General features: G+C 41.2%; 1 protein-coding gene across 1 annotated transcript in view; it reads right to left on the minus strand.

Moving 5' to 3' along the window:
* The window catches only part of LOC143410677 (Fc receptor-like protein 3), an 86,956-nt gene extending 69,714 nt beyond the window's left edge, over nt 1-17,242 (minus strand). The window contains 1 exon segment of the mRNA XM_077110649.1: nt 17,158-17,242. Coding sequence (XP_076966764.1) covers nt 17,158-17,242 — 85 coding nt within the window.
* Between the last annotated feature and the right edge of the window lie 4,710 nt (nt 17,243-21,952).

The following is a 21,952-nucleotide window of genomic DNA, read 5'->3' on the forward strand; positions in this document are numbered from 1 at the left end:
TCAAGTGAAAAACATTTGCAGACAACGAGGAAGAGTGTAAAACGGAAAGCAGCTGAGGCTGAGGGAGAGAGAGAGGAAGGAAGGACCCCAGTGCTGAAAAACTGCAGAGAGCTACAATCTTAACCAATTCACCTTCTCTCTCACCTGTAGAAAAGGTCAAGGAGACAGGGTCACTTAGAAGTGAGCCCTGGACCTTGCATCGGTAAGTTCCCGATTCACGGACTTGCAGGGTTTCTCTTCCTGTTATGTGTCCATATTTCCCGTACCATTCTATTTTCTCTGGTGCATGGAAATGAAATCTATTGCAAGTCAGATTCACTGTCTCTCCTTGAAAAACTGTGGTCCATGGAGGATGGAGGGAGATCACAGGTCTGGGTGCAGCTGCTGAGGAGAAGAGAAATGAGTCTGAGGCGGTGGTCCCTGCAGTCCCTGCCACGGAGGTTCCTGTGGGGACGACGGGAGGACCTGGATTCGAAGAATCCCCTGGGTCCTGGGGAGGGCTTCTGTTTCCCCAAATTGCAAGTTCTCCAGTTGGGCTCACCTTACTGCCAGGTGCCATGGCTGCTCCGGGGTTTCCAGGAGAAGACTGACCTTTCAGAGGGCAACCTCAGCGGGATCCATTCATGATTGATCAATGATGGGAGGTTTACAAATCCCCTTACCTTCTCAGGTGAACCAGATCCTCAGGGACATAATTGGGCATTGCATTTCTCCAGAATGTATTCCTTCCTCCAGGGAACTGCACGTTACAGTTCCTCTCTAAGATGAGTGTGTGTGTGTGTGTGTGTGTGTGTGTGTGTGTGTGTGTGTGAAGGGTACCAGGAAATGCCATCCCCAAATATGAATTACTTTGAACCAAAAGACCATTGGGAACTACCAGAAATAAAGAAAACTCTAAAAATAGGGCATATATTTTCTTTTCCTTAAGAAAATTTGCTTTGATAAAGGCATCTCCTTCTGTCGGACCTTCTCAGTAAAGAAGATATTGGCTTAGATCTGCGCAACAAATCATACTAAACAACTCTTGTTACCATGCTTTTCCTTGTCACCGCCCTGTAACTTGCTTCTCCCTCTCCCAGAATCCCCAAACCCCTCAACATTGTTTAGCCTAAGATGATATGTAAACCTCGATTATCTGCCTGCCTCCTTGAGCCACATTTGACTTTGTGATCTCCCATGTGTATATGTGTAATTAAAGCTTACTTTTTCTCCTGTTAATCTCTTACCAGTTTGATTCATCAGCCCCAGCTAGTGAGCCTAAGATGAGATGAAGCAAAAATGATTGTTTTTCCCTCCCTTACATGCGGAATGAGCCTATATTGGGACCGGACTTAAAGAGGAAGAAATACAGAAATTTGGAGATTAATTATGCTGGTATTTAAAAAGTCCAGATTGTATTTTTACTCATATTCTAACAAGGACTTAACTCTTCACTTCTGCCTGCAAATGTTTGATGGGTGGCTAAGAACAAGATTAAAGACTTGGCATTCCCACCTCCATTTTACATCTATTCCCTTTGCTCCAAGTCACCTTTCATTCCAGGAATGGGATCTGATCCAGTAAACATCTTGTGATGAGTTGAAGCTACCTGCCAGGCAATAGTAATTTTTTTTTTAAACCTGACATGGTCAGACCTGACCAATCTTGAAATAATGAGATACTATGGAGACACACCTCTCCTGATCAGGATCACCTGCTTTGGTATCTTTGCAAACTTTCTAGTTATGCAAACCCCCACCCATGCCTTTGTTCTTTTCTTCTTCTTCTTCTTTTTTAAAGAAAGGGGAACTAGGTGCCTTTACTTTATGCAGTGCTGAGGATCGAACCCAGTGCCTCACAGGTACTAGGTAAATGCTCTGCCACTGAGCTACAGCCCTAGCCTCTCATTCTCTTCTTAAAAAAACCTCAAAGTCATTGTCAGTCTCTTGAAGATGGGGCTAAAGGGATGGACCACTTCTCTTCCCAGCAGAGCTACACTGATTAAAATCCCTTTCATGCTTTCTATCATTTCCTTTTCTATTTGTTTTTAGGGTGAGTGGTTGGGGTCTCCCGAGTCAGGCCTCTGGCCTAGGACTCAAATAATAATATCAATGAGAGCAGGTGTGGGGAGGGGAGCCGGCTGCTGTCTGAGGTGTGAAGTATGTCTAGACAGCTACAAAGGGTAAGACTGCAGGGAGACAGGTGCTCCCAACACTCTAGACCTCAAAGACACTCTCAGGGTGAGAAAATATTGACCTTGCATGAAACTGGACCCTGAGATCTTTGAAACAAGAGTGGACAGAGCTGGAGAATCCAGGGCAAAAATAAGTTAAAAAAAAAAAAGCATTAGCATTAGCTCCCTGTGGAAAATAAGGGAAGAGATTTCTGTTTTCTTTCAGAATTTCTTTTTCTATCCTTTTTAAATGTTCATAAATTTTATAATGGCTAAACAAGAGTCTGGCCAGTCTCAAAACCCAGGAAAGTCCTGGGTGCCATGTGTTATCCTTTTTTTTTTTTTAAAAGAGAGAGAGAGAGAGAATTTTTAATATTTATTTTTTAGTTTTCAGCGGACACAACATCTTTGTTTGTATGTGGTACTGAGGATCGAACCCAGGCCACACGCATGTCAGGCGAGCGCGCTACCGCTTGAGCCACATCCCCAGCCCCATGTGTTATCCTTAAAAAAAAGGTGGGGGACAGTAAAACATCATCCCCAGATGCCTCCTTCTTTTTCCAAAAGCTCAGCCAAGTCAAGGGAGCAATAACACCCTTGGGCTGCAAAGTGCAGATACCTACGATCATAGAGGACCCTGGTTTCTGTTAAGCACACTGGAAATCAAGGACATTTAGTGCCATCTGTCAGAAGCTCCTTTCTTCCATATATGCTGAGAAAGTTGCTCCTTGATATGCTGCTCATACAAGCAAACTAAAGCCGCTGATGTCACTGCTGCTGCAACCTGATGTATAAAACCTCCCTCTGCGTAGGGACAGTTGTGGAACTGAGAGCCCCGTGGAAAGAATACAGATCACTCCCGAGCCAGGCACCACTGGTCAAAAGAGCAAGAGGGAGGGACGAAGGAGGCGCTTGCTGGAGGGAGGGGCTGCCTGTTCAGCCTGTCACCACTGAACTCTTCTTGGAGCAGTCACTTATTGCCCCCCCCCAACCCCTGGTACTGGCAATTAAACCCTGGGTGCTTTACCACTGAATTAATCCACAGCCCTTTTTATTTTTTACTTTGAGATAGGATCTCACTACTTGCAGAGGCTGGCCTCAAAATTGCAAGGCTGCTGCCTCAGCCTCCTGAACTGTCACTGATCATAAGTCTCACAGCCATCTCTGGACATCTCTGGCCTTTTCACAACCTGCCCCGCTGCCCTGACACAACAGGGTCATGAACTTGACATGCTCTCTTTTTGGTTTGGGGTAGATGGGCATATGGTTCTCTGTCTCCTGGTTTCTGTAGGAGGCTGAGTCTAACTTTGCTGGGCTCCCCTGACGCCAACACGCAAAACTACCTGTTGTTATAAAAATGTGAGAAGACAATGTGGTCTTTCTTAGAAGAGTTAGAGGCTAGTTATTAGAGTATCTGGAGATAGGAAAGAGAAAAGAAACTGGGGACTTACCAAATTGTCCATGGACTGGAGCTGCAAGAGAGTAAAAAGCCAGGTATCAACACAGGCAGGATGTTCCCAACCATGTCTCCCTGAGAACCCGCAGGCCACATTCTATTACAAAACAAGAGGAAGAGAAACACATGCGGTTCCATCCTAACCCAGAGAAGCCACCTAACACAGTGGCCAAAATCTCACGTTATGGACTCAGGCAACCTGGTTTCCACTTTAGCCATGTAAACCCTGGGCAAACCACATAAACTTCCAAATCTCAGTTTCCTCTTTTGAAAAATGAGGACCATAAAAGTGACTTCATGGTGTTATTGTAGTGAATTGAATTAGTAAGTCCTCAATTAATGGCTACTGTCATTTTTTTTAAGTATGGGGCTACTGCTGATCTTGACTCCTGGAGTATTCTTCTCCTTCAGTACCAAGTTAAGTCAAGCCACATCCACGCATTAGGGTCCGAATGAAACCTTCCCTCCTCCATGAAGCCTTATCAGGTGTCTCGAGGCTGAAGCAAGCTCTCTCTTCTCTTGACTCAGGACGCTGACAGTCGTAGCTTCTTGAAGCCCAGAACTGAACATACAGTATGGGGTGACGGTTAAGTGCATAGTCTCCAAAGTCAGATGATGGGTTTGAATCCTGACACCACCACTAATTCTAGCTTCATGAATCTTAGCATTGAGACCACAGTTTCTGTGCCTTAGTTTCCTCATTTGTAAATGTGAGTTATAATAGTTCCAAGCTATGGATCATTAAAGAATTGGGTAAATCAATAACATGGGGGTATTCCTAGAAGGGTGTCTGAGACATAGGGGTTAGCAAGAAGCAATTGTCATCATCACCCATCATGCCGTGACCCAGTATGTAATATTTCTCTGATATTCGCAAGTCAAAAGTTCTTGCATTGGAACTTTGATGCTCTAATCAGTGTCAGCTCTTGAGGGCGGAGGCTGTGATCTCCAGGCCTCTCTACTCTCTGAGGTGCTCCGCTCTGGGCTGTGCTGACACCATCCATCCCTTCTTTATTTGCTGATCCCACGAGGTGCATATCACACTAATAATAAATCTTCCCCAAGTTAGAGTCTGGGGATCCAAGTTGGAGCAAGACAAATACACTTAACAAATACACAAGACTGACTTTTTAAATTCCCAGTGTGAACTACTAGGAATTCAGTGTCTCATGTGGACAAATATTGTCAAATAACACAGAAGCAGGGTCGGGGGGTCAGGGCAGTCCAGGGGAAACCATTTTATTTTTTTCTCTTCTCATGGTTTGATTGCAGGATACAGAGAAGGAAATAGCTATTCTCAGCAAAGCATCAATTGCCCCAGCTCACAATTAGGATACATATGGTCCTTAGAATCTCAGATGGTATTTTTCTCTGAGTTTTCATGAGCTGCATGGGGCAGGGGGTGGGGGTTAACCAAATCTAGTTGTTTTGTTTGTTTGTTTGTTTGTTTTCATTTGAAAACAAAAATGGGGAGGAATTTCCACAGGCAAGTAAAAGCCAAAGTGGATGAAGAACACATCTCTGGAAATCAATTTCTGTTTATTTCCCTCATACCATTAAATCAATACCTTCCCTTTTGTTCATTTTCTGCAGTTTTCACTAGCCAGGAGTGTGTGTGGGGGGGCTTTGCTTGGGAGGAGGCTCAGGCCAGGCTCCTGTTCATCACTCACCGAGGACCAGCAGGGACACCCACAGCAGCATGGAGTCCTGCCCCAGCAGCTGGACGAGGAGCAGATCTCAGGAGACACGCCGGGTCAGGCCAGACGGTCAAAGCAGCATGTATCCACACTGTGCGCTCCCGGAAGCGAGTTCAGGAGTTCGGCGTGTATCCACACTGTGCGCTCCCAGAAGCGGGTTCAGGAGTGGTTCTCTGAGTACAGCTAGTTGCTTAATGAAGTGAAAAACAGAAGTGGAGCGATCTTTCTTAAAATACCATGTTGCCCAGTGCAAGAGAACCCAGAAAGTGAAAGTCAGTATTTGACAGGAGGATTGAAGCTTTGCTCTGACATCTTGGTGTGAGGAGTTTGCTGTCACTCACATCCTGGTAGGGGGAGTTTCTCCAGCTGCAGCTGTCACATTTCCAAAACTTTCTGGCTCTGTCTTTCCAGGAGATAGATCACAGGTGGATCCTCTCTGATACCAGAAACCAGGCAAGACCGAAGTCCTCCTGAGATTCGCATAATCCAAGAGTGTACCTGAAACACCCCGAGATGGAGAACATTCCATTTGGTCAGAAATGCCCTCCCCTGACCCTTAAGGCCTCTGCTGCCCGCCCCCCCCCCCACTTCAGCTGGCTGTCTAGACACATAGTGAATTTCTTAGTCACAAGACAACTCTAACCTCTACCATGTATGAAAATATCCTGACTCATCTCTCCCAGGGGAAGCCACAACCTGTGACCTGAGTAAGAGATGAACTGAAAAGGAAATTCACCCCCATCTTGCTCTTCTTAGATAACGAGACTGTGAATTTCCACTTAAGGTCCTAGAATCTGAGATTTGCTACAGGAGTATCTTGACGGATATGTTGTTTATATAAGTGTATTCCAGCTATAGTGCCAGGTGCCGGGAGCAGAGTAGAAATCTGGACTCAAAAAACTTTTTATTCTAGTGGGGGAGACAGACTGGCAATAGGGAATGAGACACAGAATGAAAGTGCTCTGATGGGAGGGAAATTGACTTGGGATGGGGAATCAGGAGAGCCTTCCTAGTGGAAGTGGCATTCAACTTGAAGGCATGTCATTCTTGAACTGGGAGTCAGCATGGCTGAAGGTGGAAGGCAGTCACCATCCCCATTACCATCTTCCCACATGTCTCCAAATAAATGACCCTTGGCCTTCTTGTAAGGAAGGATAATGGACCTAGAAGCAAATGAGGAGCACTCTGTATTTTCTAATAGAACTATGAAATGATAGCCATATATAATGTCACACACATGCGTATACACATCCATTTTTACTCTTTCCCTGGCCCCTTTCAAAAGTTAGGGAGGCACATAACACTTACAGGAAAGCAAAGAGGGGATACCGATTTTCCACAAACTTCTTTTAATGGGGCAACTGACTTTCTTACTACTTCACTTCCATTGGCTAAAAGATAAGTTTTGAAAAAGGATCACCAAAATAAAACATTTAAAACTATAACCTTCACTAGATTTTATGATTTACCAAATCAGGTAATTTATTGGAAAACCGAATATAAAAGAACTTAAAATTTTAGAGACTAAAGTAAAATCACCAGTTCACCAGGACACAACATTAAACTGTGCATTAAATGACTTCTGAATGCTGTCTGTGACAACCCATTTTTAGCTTGAACTGCACATCACAAAAAAAAAAAAATATTTAACAAAAAGCCCGTTTTAGAAAGGCCTATTTTAAAAAATTACACTGGAGGGTCCTCTTTACTTTATGGGAGTGGAGTGAGTTCACATTTTACCGATTTATTCTGGTTTGATTGCTTTTCATAGATTGGTGCCCCTGGCATTTGTTTTAATCTGACTTAGTCTATTTCAAATAGGCTTTGCAAATTCAAAGCCTGTGGGAGCCGGATCAGCAATGTAGAGAGAAGGGAATGACATGTTAGAATAATCAACTTCCAGAATGCAATGAAATTCAATTATTTTTTACTGAACTATTGGATATGCTTGTAACAATATACGAATGTATTAGAGACTATATTTTCAATCCAAACTTGAAAAGTACAAATTGTCATGCAGACATAAAGTTTTTCCTTCGGTAGTCATTATTTTTCAGTCAGGAACTGGAAATCTGACATCGCTTCTTCTGCACCAAGAAATTAGTGCGAGAACTTAACATTTCATATTGTATATGCAACGTAGGATTCAGCTTTGTGTTCTTTAAACGGTTGCCATATTTAGTTTTATTGTTTTATAAAGGCAAACAATTATTTGCAAATGTAGGCACTTCTGACCATGGGAAGGAACTGTGCACAATCGTTTTTATATTGGGGAAGACTTCTTCTTTGTAGAATCCTGGCAGTCCTCCATTGCCATATTGTTTCTCAGTGTTGCCTTACTCCTCAATTATTTCTATTTGTGACTCTTCAGGCTCACTATCAATATTAATTGAAAAAAAAAAAGCAAATTCAACCATACTGGTTTATTTTCAGATCTTTCCTTTCTGAACTCATTTTTCGATTCCACAATTTGGGATACATAGTAGTTCAATCCTTTCCTTTTATTTCTGGAAACTGATTTCAATGAAGAGGATCATAATTTGGGGTAATTGTAAATGCTTATCTCAGAGAAGTAGTCAACATGCTGAAAAGGGAGGCACTGTCCGCTAAAAGTCCAACTATTTGGTCTTTGGTAAGAAGACTGCTCAGTGGATGACATAAACCATTTATTTCCTTTTAATTCACTGTGCTGCAAGTAAGACACCTGTACTACAAAGAAATACACGAGGCAACTAACTTGTAAAAAAAAAAAAAAAAAAAGATTTGTTTATCTCACAGTTTTAGAGGTTCAAAGGCACAGCACCTCACTGGCTTGCTTGTGGTCAGGGCGGCAGAGGACAAGAGCAGGGACAGCTGTGTCAGAACGAAAGGTTACACCTTAAGCCCGGAACTGAGAGAGGAAGGGCAGAGCCAAACTTGGGCTTTTATATCAGTCCTCTCATGAGAACTACCAATGTGTCCCATGAAAACTGTCTTCCACAGGCACTCCCTTAGTGACCTAAGGACCTCCCACTTTGGGAGAGACCTGCCTCCCAGTACAGCACTTGCCAATACCTCCACCCTGAAGACCCAGCCCCTATATATACCTTTGTGATTGATTGATTGATTGATTGATACTGCAGATCGAATCCAGAGCCTCTCTCATGCTGAGCAGGTGCTGAGCTATATCCCCAGTCCTCCTAACCTGGACCTGTGGAAGACACTTCTTGTGGCTCGGATCTGGAATGTCTCATGTGCTCCAAGGTGGGGCTTTGGGGTAGCGACTGGATCAGGAGGGCTTAGAGCTCCTCAGTGGATTCATTTATTGATGGTTGAATGGACTCCTGGCAGGTGGACACTAGTTGAGAGAAAAACTCACTGGGGGCGGGCCCTAGAAGGGTTTGCCATCTTTCTGGCCCTTCCCCGCTCTCTCTTTGCTTTCTGGCTGCTGCGAGCTGAAAGCATATTTCCGCTGTGCCTCACCTCAGAGTCAAAGCCATGCATCATGGGCTGACACCCATTAACCAGGAGCCAAAATAAATCTTTCTAAGTTGTTTTGTGCAAGTATCACAGCCATAAAAAGCTGACAAACCTCAAATTATAGCCATAGTGTCCTAAAGTCCCTGTGTGGCTGATCACCATATTCTACGTCTTATTCATCACATAAAGTGTTAATCTCTCTGTGGCTCTAACATAGAGAACTTATCTAGCTCATGCCCCCCTTTTTATTACTGAGTTTGAGATATATTTATTCTATATCTAGAGTGTTAGCGCAGAGTGATGGCTTTGGATGATGTGACAACGGATTTAAATTCTCTGTCATGGCAAGACATTGCCATCTTGAATTTAAACTTCCTAACACGTTCAATGTTAATACAGATCATGGTAGGGGTACATCTAGATTCTGTTAACTAATGTTTTCAAGCTATATTTGACTTTTTAAGACTTGTGGTAAGTGGCAAAAATGGCCATAAGTTATTCCCCTCCCCGTATCCATATGCTTACAGTGTAATTTTGCAGCTTCTCCCAAAAAGTTGAATCTATTTTTATAGTTCTTAAACATGGTTTGACCTGGTGTTTTTGTGACATGATAAATATACTTTGGTTTCTGGTACGCAGCTTATGAAACTCATAATTTCCTGAATGACACGGGAGCTAGAGATATCTTTTATTCTAATACTTGTTCTTTAACTACAGCTTACAACACCAAACTCTTAAATCTTTTGAAATTTCCTAGACACTAGGACCACCTTTTGTTCTAGGAAGGTGGCTTTTTTTTTTTTAAAGAGAGAGTGAGAGAGGGAGGGAGAGAGAGAATTTTTTTTAATATTTCCTTTTTAGTTATCAGCGGACACAACATCTTTGTTTGTATGTGGTGCTGAGGATCGAACCCGGGCCGCACGCATGCCAGGCGAGCGCGCTACCGCTTGAGCCACAACCCCAGCCCGGAAGGTGGCTCTTGATGGGTTCTTGGATGGTATCTGGAAAGGGTCTAGTTAGAAGTCTTGAAAGACCAAGTCACGAATCAAAGTCTAAAATTTTCAGTTCTACCTTCCCAAGCACACACAACCTAATAGTCCAGGAAAGGAAGAGGGAGTGGAAATTAAGTTAATAATAGACCACGTGATGTGGTGAGGCCTCCATAAAACCCCTTGATAGAGGGTTCAGAGAGCCTCTACCCTGGTGATGGGAGGGTGACCCATCTCCATTCCACGGGGACAGAAGCTCCTGTGCTCTGACTTCTTCCAGACCTCACCCTAGGTGCCTCTTCCTCTGGCTGTCCATCTGTATTCTCTATCATATGCTTTATAATAAGCTGGTGAAGGTAAATTAAGTGCTTCCCCGACTGAGTTCTATGAGCCATTTTAGCAAATTATCAAATCTTATGAGGGGCTTGTGGAAATCTGACGTGGTTTGAATATGCAGGATTCCCCAAAAGCTCATGCGTGAGATATTGCAAGAGTGTTCAGATATGAAGAGATTAGATTATGAGAGTTGTTAGCTAATCAGTGGATTGATGCACTGACAAGGATTAGCTGGATGGTGACTGTAGGGAAGTGGGGAGTGGCCGGAGGAGGTGGGTCACAGGGAGGTATGCCATTGGTTGGCGAGCAGAGCTCTTTCTTGGCTTCCTTGTTACCAAGTCCTGAACTACTTCCCTCCACCACACCCCTCTGCCAAGATGAATGCCCACCTCAGGCCCAGAGCTACAAAGTCAGCTGACCAGGAACTGAACTTCTGAAACTATGACCCAACATACACTTCCCTTCCTCTATGTTGTTCCTGTAAGATCTGTTGGTCACAACGATGAAAAGCTGATTTGTAGCCATGTTGGACAGAAGTGTGGGTACTCTGGACAACTAATATAGGTGAATAGCATCAGATGTGCAGAGCATTCTCGTGGGACAGAACTCTTAAACTGGGGGCTCTACATTAACTCTGGGTAGATTAAATTGTAGGACACCCAGTTGGTGTCTGTGGAGAACTAGAAGCTTGCCTGGTGTAGAAACCCACACAATTGGGGTCAGAAGTGCATGAACGGAACAGTTTTCCTCCAGTCTTGCTTTCGCCAATAGAAATGGCAGAAGCAATGTGGTGAAAGTTCTGAATGTGGTGCCTCACTTTCACTCTTCGGAAGACACTAACTACTATGTGAATAAAGCTGGGTTAGCATGCTGAAGGATGAAAGATCTTGGAGAGAGGACCCAGTCACCTCAGCCAATCCAAAGGAAGCCATCACAAGCAAGATGGCCCGAACCTGTGAGCTGACAACATGTATGCATGAGTGAGTCCAGGAGAGACCAATTAACTGTCCAGCTGAGCCCGACCTACATTGCCAAATGGCTGAATCATGAGATAAACAAATGGCTGTTGTTGAAAGCCACTAAGTTTTGGTGTGGTTACACACAGTTATTAACGGGAAAGACTTACCTTAATATGCTATGGTCACCATGAGCAAGTATTCAGTCCCATCTAGATTGTTAATGATATTGAGATAAACATAGTTAACCTAAGCATTATTGTTTATATTTATATTCTAATAAATTGCAATAGAAAAATGAAATGAGTTACTTTAAAAAAATTTTCACACACTTAGCCTTTCGGTTCTATAGTCATATTTTCAATTTCCCGAATATCAGCCAATGGTTGATTCCCTCCCGTAATCATAATTCTGCCGATAGACATTCTTTAGTACAGTCATGGTAGAAACACATGTGCAGATTTTTAGAAAAATTTAAAATAGAACTACCCTGTGACCCAGCAGTCTCCCTCCTGGGTGTGTGGCCAAGGGGCGTGAAGTAAGCCTGTTGAAGGGAGATCTGCACTCTCGTGTTCATTTCAGCATTGTTTGCAACAGCCAAGATGTGGAATCAATCTGTCTGTCTGTCCATGGAGAGACAGGTAAAGGAAATGTAGTATAAACACACGATGGAGAAGTATTTGGCCTTTTATTGAAAAAATAAGGAAATCCTGTATTTGTGACAACCTGGATAAACCTGGAGGACATTATGTTAAGTGAAACAAGCCAGGCACAGAAAGACAGATCCTGCATGGTCTTACCCATATATGGACTCTAAACATTCAAGCTCATAGGAGGAGGAGAGAGTGGGAAGATGGTCACCAGTCTGGGGTGGAGACGGTAGAAGATGTTGCTCAAAGGCTTCACAATTTCACAATAGGAGAAATGAATTCTGGAGATTTGCTGTACACCGTGGTGACTACTGTTAGTAATGATACATTGTCCATTCTTTTTAGTCATATATGACAACAGAGCCCATTCTGGCATATTTAGACAAGTATGGAATATATCTTTTTCTATTTAGGACCCCATTCTTATAGATGTACACAATGGTGGGATTTACTGTGTTGTTTTCAATAGGAGAGTACGTTTTGAGGGTTCTCACCATAAGAAAGTTAAATATATGAGGTGATGCCCATGTTAACTAGCTTGTTTTAGCCACTTCAAAATGCATACATATATTAGAGCATAATCTTATGTGTCATAAATAAACACTAAAAATAAAAAAAGACATAGATTATAGATTTATCTTCTGTGGAATTTTTTTTTACTTAATACATAAATCCACTTTATCATAGCTATATTTAATATATAAACACTTTATAGAAACCCAGTTCAAAGTTCAATTCTTTATTTTTTAGTTCATGAAGCTCTTCAACAGTCATTTTCTCTAGTCATAATTCTTTAACAATAATCGCTTTATATATATATATATATATATATATATATATATATATGAAAATTTTTTTCTGCTTTCACAAAGAAACAATCTCTTCCCTTCTTTTCATGAAACCACAAGTTCTTCTGTTTTGTTTTATTCTCTCACAGGTACAGATAAAAGCTCATTGTCTTCTTTAATCTATTGAAAGGCAAACACTTGGACATTTGTGAGAATAAGCGGTAATTGTCACTTGTCTTTAGTGTTGGGAGACAATAGGGAGTGGCAGAAACTATGACCAATTGGAGGACGTGTGCAGCTGTGATTCAACTTCTGAGTATTGCTATCAATAGCTGATAATAGCACATGTTCTGAAGATCAGCTATTACCTGATTTTTCCAATTTTCAAGAGAAGTTCAAAGTATGTATTTTTATGTTAAACCTCCTCACTTTTAACTTGTAAATAATTTATGCATTATCATATGAGCCAGCAATGTGGTCATTTGTAAAAATTGCACAGTAGGAATTTAATATTTTCCCCAGAGTCAATACAGAGTAATAAGCAAAGTGGCCCAAACACAGACAAGTTGAGTGAATGCTTGAATAAATGATAGAATAGGATTCTTAATAGGGGCACAGATAGGGAAGGACAAGACCCTTCCATGCCTCACCTTTGGCCCAGCTTCAGGATTTGTGGAATAAGTCAGGGAAGAAAAGGAGAAGACAAGATGGCAGAAAGACCAGTGGCAGAGGTGTTCTGAAGGAGATTTTCAAAAGAGCGCTCTCTCCAAAGCTTCCTCAGCCCAGCATGATGAGCTATTCTCCCTCTTGAATAGAGAAGCTCTTTGCCACTGGACCCTAAAGTTTTGGACCCTCTCCCCTTTTTTGGTACTGAAGACTTGGGCACTTCACCACTGAGCTATATCCCCAGCCCTTTCTGTATTCTACTTATTTCTTTATTTTATTCTATTTTTTAGAATAGTGGTGGCAGCAACATGGTTAAAGTCATTAGCAATCTCCTGCTAATTATACATGACAGCAGAATGCATTTCGATACATTTTACACAAATGAAGCACAACTTCTCATTCCTCTGGCTGTACATGAGGCAGAGTCATAAGCGGATCTTGCAATCATATATGTATGTAGGGTAATAATGTCCATCTCATCTCATCATCCTTCCCACCCCCTCACCCTCTCCCCTTCCCTTACTCCCCTCCGCCCAATCCAAAGTTCCTACATTCTTCCCTAGCCACCCCCATTATGGATCAATATCTGCTTATCAGAGAAAACATTCAACCTTTTGTTTGGGGGGGTTGGCTTATTTTGCTTAGCATGATGTTCTCCAGCTCCATCCATTTGCCTGCAAATGCCATAATTTCATTCTTCATTAAGTCTGAATAATATTCCATTGTGTATATGTACCACGTTTCCCTTATCCATTCATCTGTTGAAGGGCATCTAGGTTGGTTCCATAGTTTAACTATTGTGACTTGAGCTACTATAAACATTGATATGGCTGTGTCCCTATAGTATGCTGATTTTGAGTCCTTTGGGTATAAACCGAGGCATGGGATAGCTGGGTCAAAGGGTGCTTCCATTCCAAGTTTTCTGAGGAATCTACAGACTTTCCAGTGTGGTTGCACCAATTTGCAGTCCCACCAGCAACGTGTGAGTGAACCTTTCCCCCCACATCCTCATTGACACTTACTGCTCTTGTCTTCTTGATAATTGCCATTCTGACTAAGTGAGATGAAATCTGAGAGTAGTTTGGGATTTGCATTTTTCTAATTGCTAGAGATGTTGAACATTTTTTCATATATTTGTTGATCAATTGTATTTCTTCTTCTTTGAAATGTCTGTTCAGTTCCTTACCCCATTATTGATTGGGTTTTTGTTTGTCTGTTTGTTTGTTTGTTTTTGGTGTTAAGTTTTTTGAGTTCTTTATATATCCTGGAGATTAGTGCTCTATCTGAGGTGTGTGTGGTAAAGATTTTCTCCCATTCTGTAGGCTCTTTCTTCGTGTTATTGATTGTGTTTTATTTTGATACAGAATCTTGCTAAGTTGCTGAGGGCCTCACTAAATTCCTAAGGCTGGCCTTGAATTTGGGATCCTCCTGCCTCAGTCTCCCAGGCTGCTTTTTGTAGTAACCTCTCTTGCAGCATCATCTCCGCATCATGAAATGGGTGGGTTATTGTGGATTAAAAAAAAAAAAAACTGGGAACTGAAACTACCCATAGCTTAGCACTTTCATTAGGATGCCCAGGGATAGAAGAAGAATATAATTAAAACTACTGATTTACTTAGAGTCTTAGATGCCCAGGTCACTGTCTTTAGCAGATTCTTGTCATTTACTTACTCCATGTCTTGGGAACAAAACAGCCCTCCAATTAGCACTTCTATTTGTTTTCAGGCGATATCACCTTGCTCGTGGTCTCAGTGGAAAATAGCGTAGCCTATGAGATTCTTCCACTCCCCACCCAAATGCCATCAAAACCTGGGCATGGAACCTTGGCTCAGCCAGTTAGATTTTTATCCCAGGACTTTGCAGCTTGAGCTGGTGACATCAGGGTGTGGAGCCTCTGTGTTGCATGGATCTGCAAGATGTGGAGACCAACTTTCTGCAGCATGACATTTGCAGGGTTCCTTCGGCCTGGGCTGTCAACTCCTTCTGGGTTCTATTCATTTTTAAAGCCTATTCTTCTTCCAATTTTCTGAGTCCTTGAGGTCCTTCCAGTAAATTATCCCCCTTTAAAAAAGACAGCCAGAATTGGTTTCTGTTGCTAGACCCAAGAAACCCAACTAAAATATTCTGAATACTTGAAGATCTGAAGAGTCTGCTCCCCTGATTAGGACTATGAGTGTATATGAGGACTCCACCTGTGTTTCTGTGTTTGGAGATTCAGATTGGGAAAATGTAGTGGCAGCAATATTGTTAAAGTCATTAGCAATCTCTAAATTCTTATAGAATTTAGAAATTCTATAAGAACAGTGCTTTCCATAATAATGATTATATTAATTGGATATTACAGGCACATTTATTATTTGTTGTTTTTGCAACAGGCATGTTTTAGAGGGTCTCATGCAATCTTTCAACAACCTGATGAGAGAGGAGCAATTATTCCCAATTTACAGATAAGACAATCAAGGTTCAGAGAGACAATTAGCTTCCAAGATCAAACAACTAGTAAGCAACAGTTGGCATTTTGCTGCTCCAAATCCTGTTTTCTTTTTTGTCCTGCCACATCTTGACTCTTCTGAAAACAGAGAGGGAAAAAATCTATCCCTAAGTACGCACCACAGACCTCATGGTATCTTCAAGACACTGTGGTGTCTTTCCTAACCGCTGTACCCGTAACTAGCTGTTCTCAGCCCCTCATCTTATTTTCATGTCTTATTGGTTGGAGCTGACCAATGAGAGTATGTCAGGATCGCTAAGTTCAAAGCACAGAGACAAACTCTGCTGGATGGAGTGTGGATGCAAAGAAAGAAAAATATTCAGGCCCACATTGCCTAAGAAAGACAAATGCTCATTTTTTTCTCTTAAGTTGATGTCAAGTTGAAAGTTAATCTAGAAGCTGTATTAAGAATTAACTTATCCCGCTTGGTTCAATGGCCCACACCTGTGATCCCAGTGACTCGGGAGGCTGAAGCAGGAGGAAGGACTCAAGTTCTGAGCTAGAGTAGGCAACTTAGCAAGACCTTGTCTCACAATGAGAAATAAAAAAAGACTGGAGATGTAAAGTGCCGTGCCCTTGGGTTTGATCCCTAGTACAAACAAGCAAACAACAACAACAAAAGAAATTAGTTTTTCCAGGAATGGGAAGCAGAGGGTGCAGGATGAGGAAGGGAACCCTTTAGCCAGGATCCCAATGGCTTTGAGTAATCCTTCATGTAATCAAGCTATGTTAATGTAGTACAGCACGTGTCATTCCATTACTATAGCATAAGTGGATGGATATAAAAGGCCACTGTGGACGTGGAATGTGGCCTCAACTGTTTGCTCTTCACAACTAGTTTTCCAATTCCAGTTAGAAACTACTTACACCACATTATTATGTTTAGTGTATTTATTTACATGGGACTCATGAGGGTGTGAGAGTTGTCAAAATCAAAAATGGAGTTGCTTATGCCAAATACTAACTAACTAACTAAAGCTGGGAGGTTATAAAGGAGAAGATCTTATTTATACACGTATGAAGTAACAGAGATCACAGAAGACTCTCCTAGAACCCTAGCCCTGCACAAAGGCCACTTCAATCTCACACAGAAATTATTTCTGCAAGGACATCTGACTATCAAAGGCCTGTTCACCCTGACATGCACATTACCCTTGTTATTGTAGCCAAGGATCATTATTTCAAAACAATTTATGTAATTCCCAATTTTACCTTTAAAAATCTCTCCCATTTCAACTTTTTTGAATGGGCTCATAGTAAACTACATTGTGGGTATTCCCATTGCAATGCGTATTCCTAAAAATAAACAAATGTGTTTACTCCCAATTAAACTTATTAATCTTTGGAATAAATCTCTGTTCTCACCTTCCAGGCAAAGAAAGAACTAACATCCAAGAGATAGCCCTGCTCTATTCTTCTCTTTCTAGTCTCAATGTCCTTTTACATCAAACTCCTTCTGCACAAGAATTCAGGCTCTCTGGTATGTTTCCAGACATGGAAGTCTCTCAGCCTCACACCCGCGGGACCCTGAGTCTTCACCCGGTATGGTGGTGACCAGCAGCACCTGGGAGATATTTCAGCTTGATCCCGGGGCTCCGACATCGCCGAAGAAGTGGGATTGGAGCTGGATATCTTGATCTACAGAGAAAACCAAATCTCATGTTCAGGGTCACGTTGGGCTCCCGTGGTGGACATGAGTGCTGGCATCAGGACTGGAGGTGGAAACAGCTCAAGAGAGAAGAAAGAAGAGACCATCCCTAGACCCTGAGGCTCAGAACTCCTTGAAGGAAGCCTGGTGCAGTCAGCATCAGCAGGAAGGTCTTTTAGAAACAAAGCAATGTGCCATTGAGGTGGCCCAACTGGACAGTCAGAGGCCTTGATGGGCACACTGTCGTCCAACCCTCTACAGGCTTTGTTTGCATCTAATGCGGTCACCTAGCGGGTAGCCATTGCCTTGAACTTGGATCTGTGTGGATCTGAAGTTCTGCTCCATACATAAACCTGCCCAAGAAGCAGTGCACACACACAGGTCACTGTTGGGAGGCCACTGTGTTGCTTGAGGATGCTATTGGTAGGATGAAACTTGAGTTTCTTATAAAAAAAACCTTCTTTCTCCCTTCCTTGAAATAATAGTTCATTCATTTTCTCTTTCTCTCTTGCCTGGCATCTCAGACTCGCTCTGTCTCCTTCAGAGTTAGGAAGGGGGACTTGGAGAACCAGCAGGTGTGTAACAGAGGACACTTAATCCTCTCCTTGATCTTCCCCTGCCTGATGAAACCTTGCACAGATATCTCTCTTGACATCCTCTCCACAGTGGATGATATCTTAAACCCCTTTTCCCCACAAAACTCTCCTGCTCATGGCTTCCCCAGTGACCACTGCATCTTTCTCCTTTCTAGGTTTATCCTTCACCCAGAAGCAGGGGACAGCTGACGGATACTTCCCCAGTCCATCAGCAGGACTGCTAGGCTCCTCAGATTTCCCTCTCTTGGTCCCCAGCACTGATGTGGAATAGCACAGAAATAGGAAGACAATGGAGAATGAAGTCTAGTCCTTCGCCTTTCTTGGCAGGTGATCTTCCCTCACTGCTGGTTGGCTTTACTGTCCAAAGGAGGGTTTGACAGATGTCCGGTCTCACCAGAATCTTACCTGGGGTACAGCAACTTTGCCAGAGCACTCGGTGGAGACAATTTTCAAATATTAGTTACATTTAAAAAGTAAAACAGTCTCGATTTTGTAGCTCATCTTGTTTCATGAACTGTTTTGCTATTTGTATATGTATGATTTTAACCGAGATTATTTTATTTTTTGCAGTGCTGGGGATTGAACCTAAGTCCTCACACACACACTAGGCAAGTACCCTGCCACTCAACCATATCTCCCCCTATAACCTAGTTTTCTTAAAAATTTTTATTTGTCCTAATCTCGTTTTAGTGAGTGTTAAGATACAGGATTCTGCTTTTATTTCCTTGGAATTATCATAATAACTATAATGAACATCCTTATGTACATCTTTTTCTCCACACTTATTTTAGATTCTTGGTACGGAGATTACTGTGTCAAAATACATGCCCACTGGCTTTCCAAATGAGCTTTACCATTTGCTCTGCCAGCAGCAATGTCACAATCTGCCAGTCTCAGCCAATCTCCCTACACTGGTTAAATAGGACTTAGCCTGTTGGAGTGGTTGCTGATGCTGTAAACTTAATGACTGTAGATTGCACCTCCATTCCTATTTCTTGAATGGATTCATTCATTCATATAAGAAATATTTATTGACCGTAAGGTATATGCTAGATGCTTTGATAGGTTTGGGGGATAAAAAATGGTTCGTGTGAAGCTCATTGTCAGCTCAGCAGCAGCTGGCGGGAGTGTTTTGTATTATATAATCATGCTCTTTATCCATTTACTCAGTAACACTTTCAAGTTGTTCTTACCAGTTTATATGAATTATTTATATTCTATCTCAACTCTTTGATTTATTTGCTGTAAATGTTTTTTCCAACACAATATTAGTTTCTACTTTAGTTCTGTTATTTTAATACATAACTTCTTAGTTTTTATATTATAGAATCTCTGATTTTTCTACAACATCAATGTTCATGAAGATAATCTATTTTAAAATAGCCTTAATTTTCCATCAGGTTTTAGAAAATTAAAAAAGAATTTACTTATCTTATAATCTTCCAAAGTTTATTTTTAAATTTATAGTAGAGCCTGAAAATATATGTTTGGTGATGTTTATTTATCATGTGTAAAGGAATATATAATTAGATTTATTTCTAGATTTATATTATTCATTTTATTATTTCTGAATTTAGATTATTTTCCATGGATGTATATTTATATGGAAGTAGATTTTCAACATTGTTCTTTTAAAATAATCTATCCTTTGACATTCTCACTCATGTTCTTTTCCAGATAGACTTTTGAATATTTTATAGAGTTCCAAGGAAAACTCTGCAGGTAATTCAAAATTCTACAGAATGTACAAATGTACTTGAAATGAACCAACATTTTTATAACATTTCCACTATTTTTTACTTTTGTTGCTATTTTGGATGGAACTTCTTTATTATAATCTAAAACTGGTGATTGATAATATTCAAGGATTTCATTGTTTTTTTTATATTTATCTTGACTATTTCTAATTAATGTGTATTTGTGCTTCCTTTGGTTGTTTTTCAGATTTTGGAGGTACTGGGGATTAAATACAGGGACACTTTACTGCTGGCTACAACCCCAGCCCTTTTAATTTTTTAAATTTTGAGTCAGGGTCTCACTAAGTTGCTGAGGTTGGTCTTGAACTTGTGATCCTCCTGCCTCTGCCTCCTGAGTCACAGGATTAAAGGAATGTGCCACTACATCTGGCATAATTCATGTGTTTTTAACTATTCCACATAGATGACATGATCAAGAACAGGTGGTTCATGGCAATAAGAGCAAACAAGCAAGTGCTAAAGAAGTGCGGTGAGATGAATAAAGAATGAATAACGATTGTTAAAACCTTAGTCTCCACTGTGCATGCCTTTTATTTTTATTCCCACTCTAGTTTGTCTGCTGGGATTTAAAAGCTATTGAATATGATAATTGTAAACATTTTGGTCCTAGCTCCATTTTAGACAGCATTTTTAAATTCTATCCTTTTATGTGTAACACTGGATATCAATTTAGAACTAGCATATTCTTTTATATATGTGTGTGTGTGTATATATATGTGTTGTAGTTGGACAAAATATCTTTATTTTTATGTATTTATTTTTATGTGGTTTTGAGGATCGAACCCAGCACCTCGCACACGCTAGGCAAGAGCTCTACCGCTGAGCCACAACCACAGCCCTAAAGTGCATATTCTTTATCATGTTAAGTAAATATTCTTTCAAATTATGAGATGATTTATTTAGGAATAGATACTGATTTTTTTTATTTAAAATTTTTTTTTAGTTCTAGATGGACACAATAGCTTTATTTATTTATTTTTATATGGTGCTGAGGATCAAACCCAGTGCCTCATACATGCAAGGCAAGTGCTCTCCACTGAGCCACAACCCCAGCCCCTAGATACTGATTTTTTAATAACTATTACAATATCTTTGGCACCTGTTGACATCGTATGATTTCTTTTATCCCGCATTTTGATGTGGGATTTTATAGAATAACAGTAGATCTCCATATATTCTTCAATTCTAGTATGAATCTTACTTGGTGGTAGTTAGCATAGAGATTAACATGATTAACTCGTCATTGCTAGTGAGCCTTCAATAAATGTTAGTATTTCTATTATCATTATTATTTTTACTCTTATGTGCTGCTAATTTTTTTATTTAAGAGGTTAGGAGCTCATCATCTAAGGAAAGCTTGCCCAGTCCCCCCCGCTCCCCCAAGCCTAAAGATGCCCTGAGGGCAAAGATTCAGAGGAGGGAAGCTTTTCATGAGCATCTGAGACTTGTGCTCTGGGGAAGGCAGAGGGTCCACCCAATCCAGGTCCTGCTCACCTAGACCAGCACCCCCGCCACCCACAAATACAGTGGCATGATGTTGTGCTCCAGGAGACTCCAAGCAAGCTTCTTTTGGTAATTACCATACAATTCAAGTCTGAGGACAGAAGCTGTCCTCTGTGGGACCGATGGACATTGCCAGAAATTTTTTAAAAGAGAAGTCAAGGTTTTGGTATTTGCTAATTGCCACTTCCTCTATTATGGATCCTAAGGATAGGAAATATTTTCAGATCTGCTTAAATACAGGGCAATATTATGACTAACCTGGGACTTTAAGATTTGCTATTAACAGTTCAAGTCTCAGCTTCTGTGTCTGAAGGACATCATTCACTCACACATTTATGAGTTATCTATTGAGTATTTCCTGTGTCTCGCGTGCTGGGCTATTTAGTTGAGTTTCACTTCACTGGTTGTATAGTGTTGTCCAAAGTTTACTTGATTTCTGCTCTCCTCCGATGCTCACCTACTGACTGAAGAAAGACTTCTAAAGAACGGCTCGCCCTCTGCAGTCTCGTTAGCATCCAAAACCTTAACACCATGTATTTTGGCAGAGTATTTCTTATCTGCCATTGTCCATTCTGTATAGTTTCTACTTTACCCTTACCTTGCAAACACACTTACTCATATGTTCTAAAGCCCATTGGCTGTCCCCTTGAGCAGAAGTCTTAACCTTTTCATCATTATTAATTGAGTTAATATTTGAAATGCTTAAAATGGTGACTGGTACATATAAGTAATAAAAAGATGAAAAGACATGCCCACCCGTCTCAAACTCAGCATGCACTAAATTATTCTAATCCACTTCCAGAGTATA

This window comes from Callospermophilus lateralis, chromosome 11 (genome assembly GCF_048772815.1).
Source record: "Callospermophilus lateralis isolate mCalLat2 chromosome 11, mCalLat2.hap1, whole genome shotgun sequence".
In the NCBI taxonomy this organism is placed as follows: Eukaryota; Metazoa; Chordata; class Mammalia; order Rodentia; family Sciuridae; genus Callospermophilus; species Callospermophilus lateralis.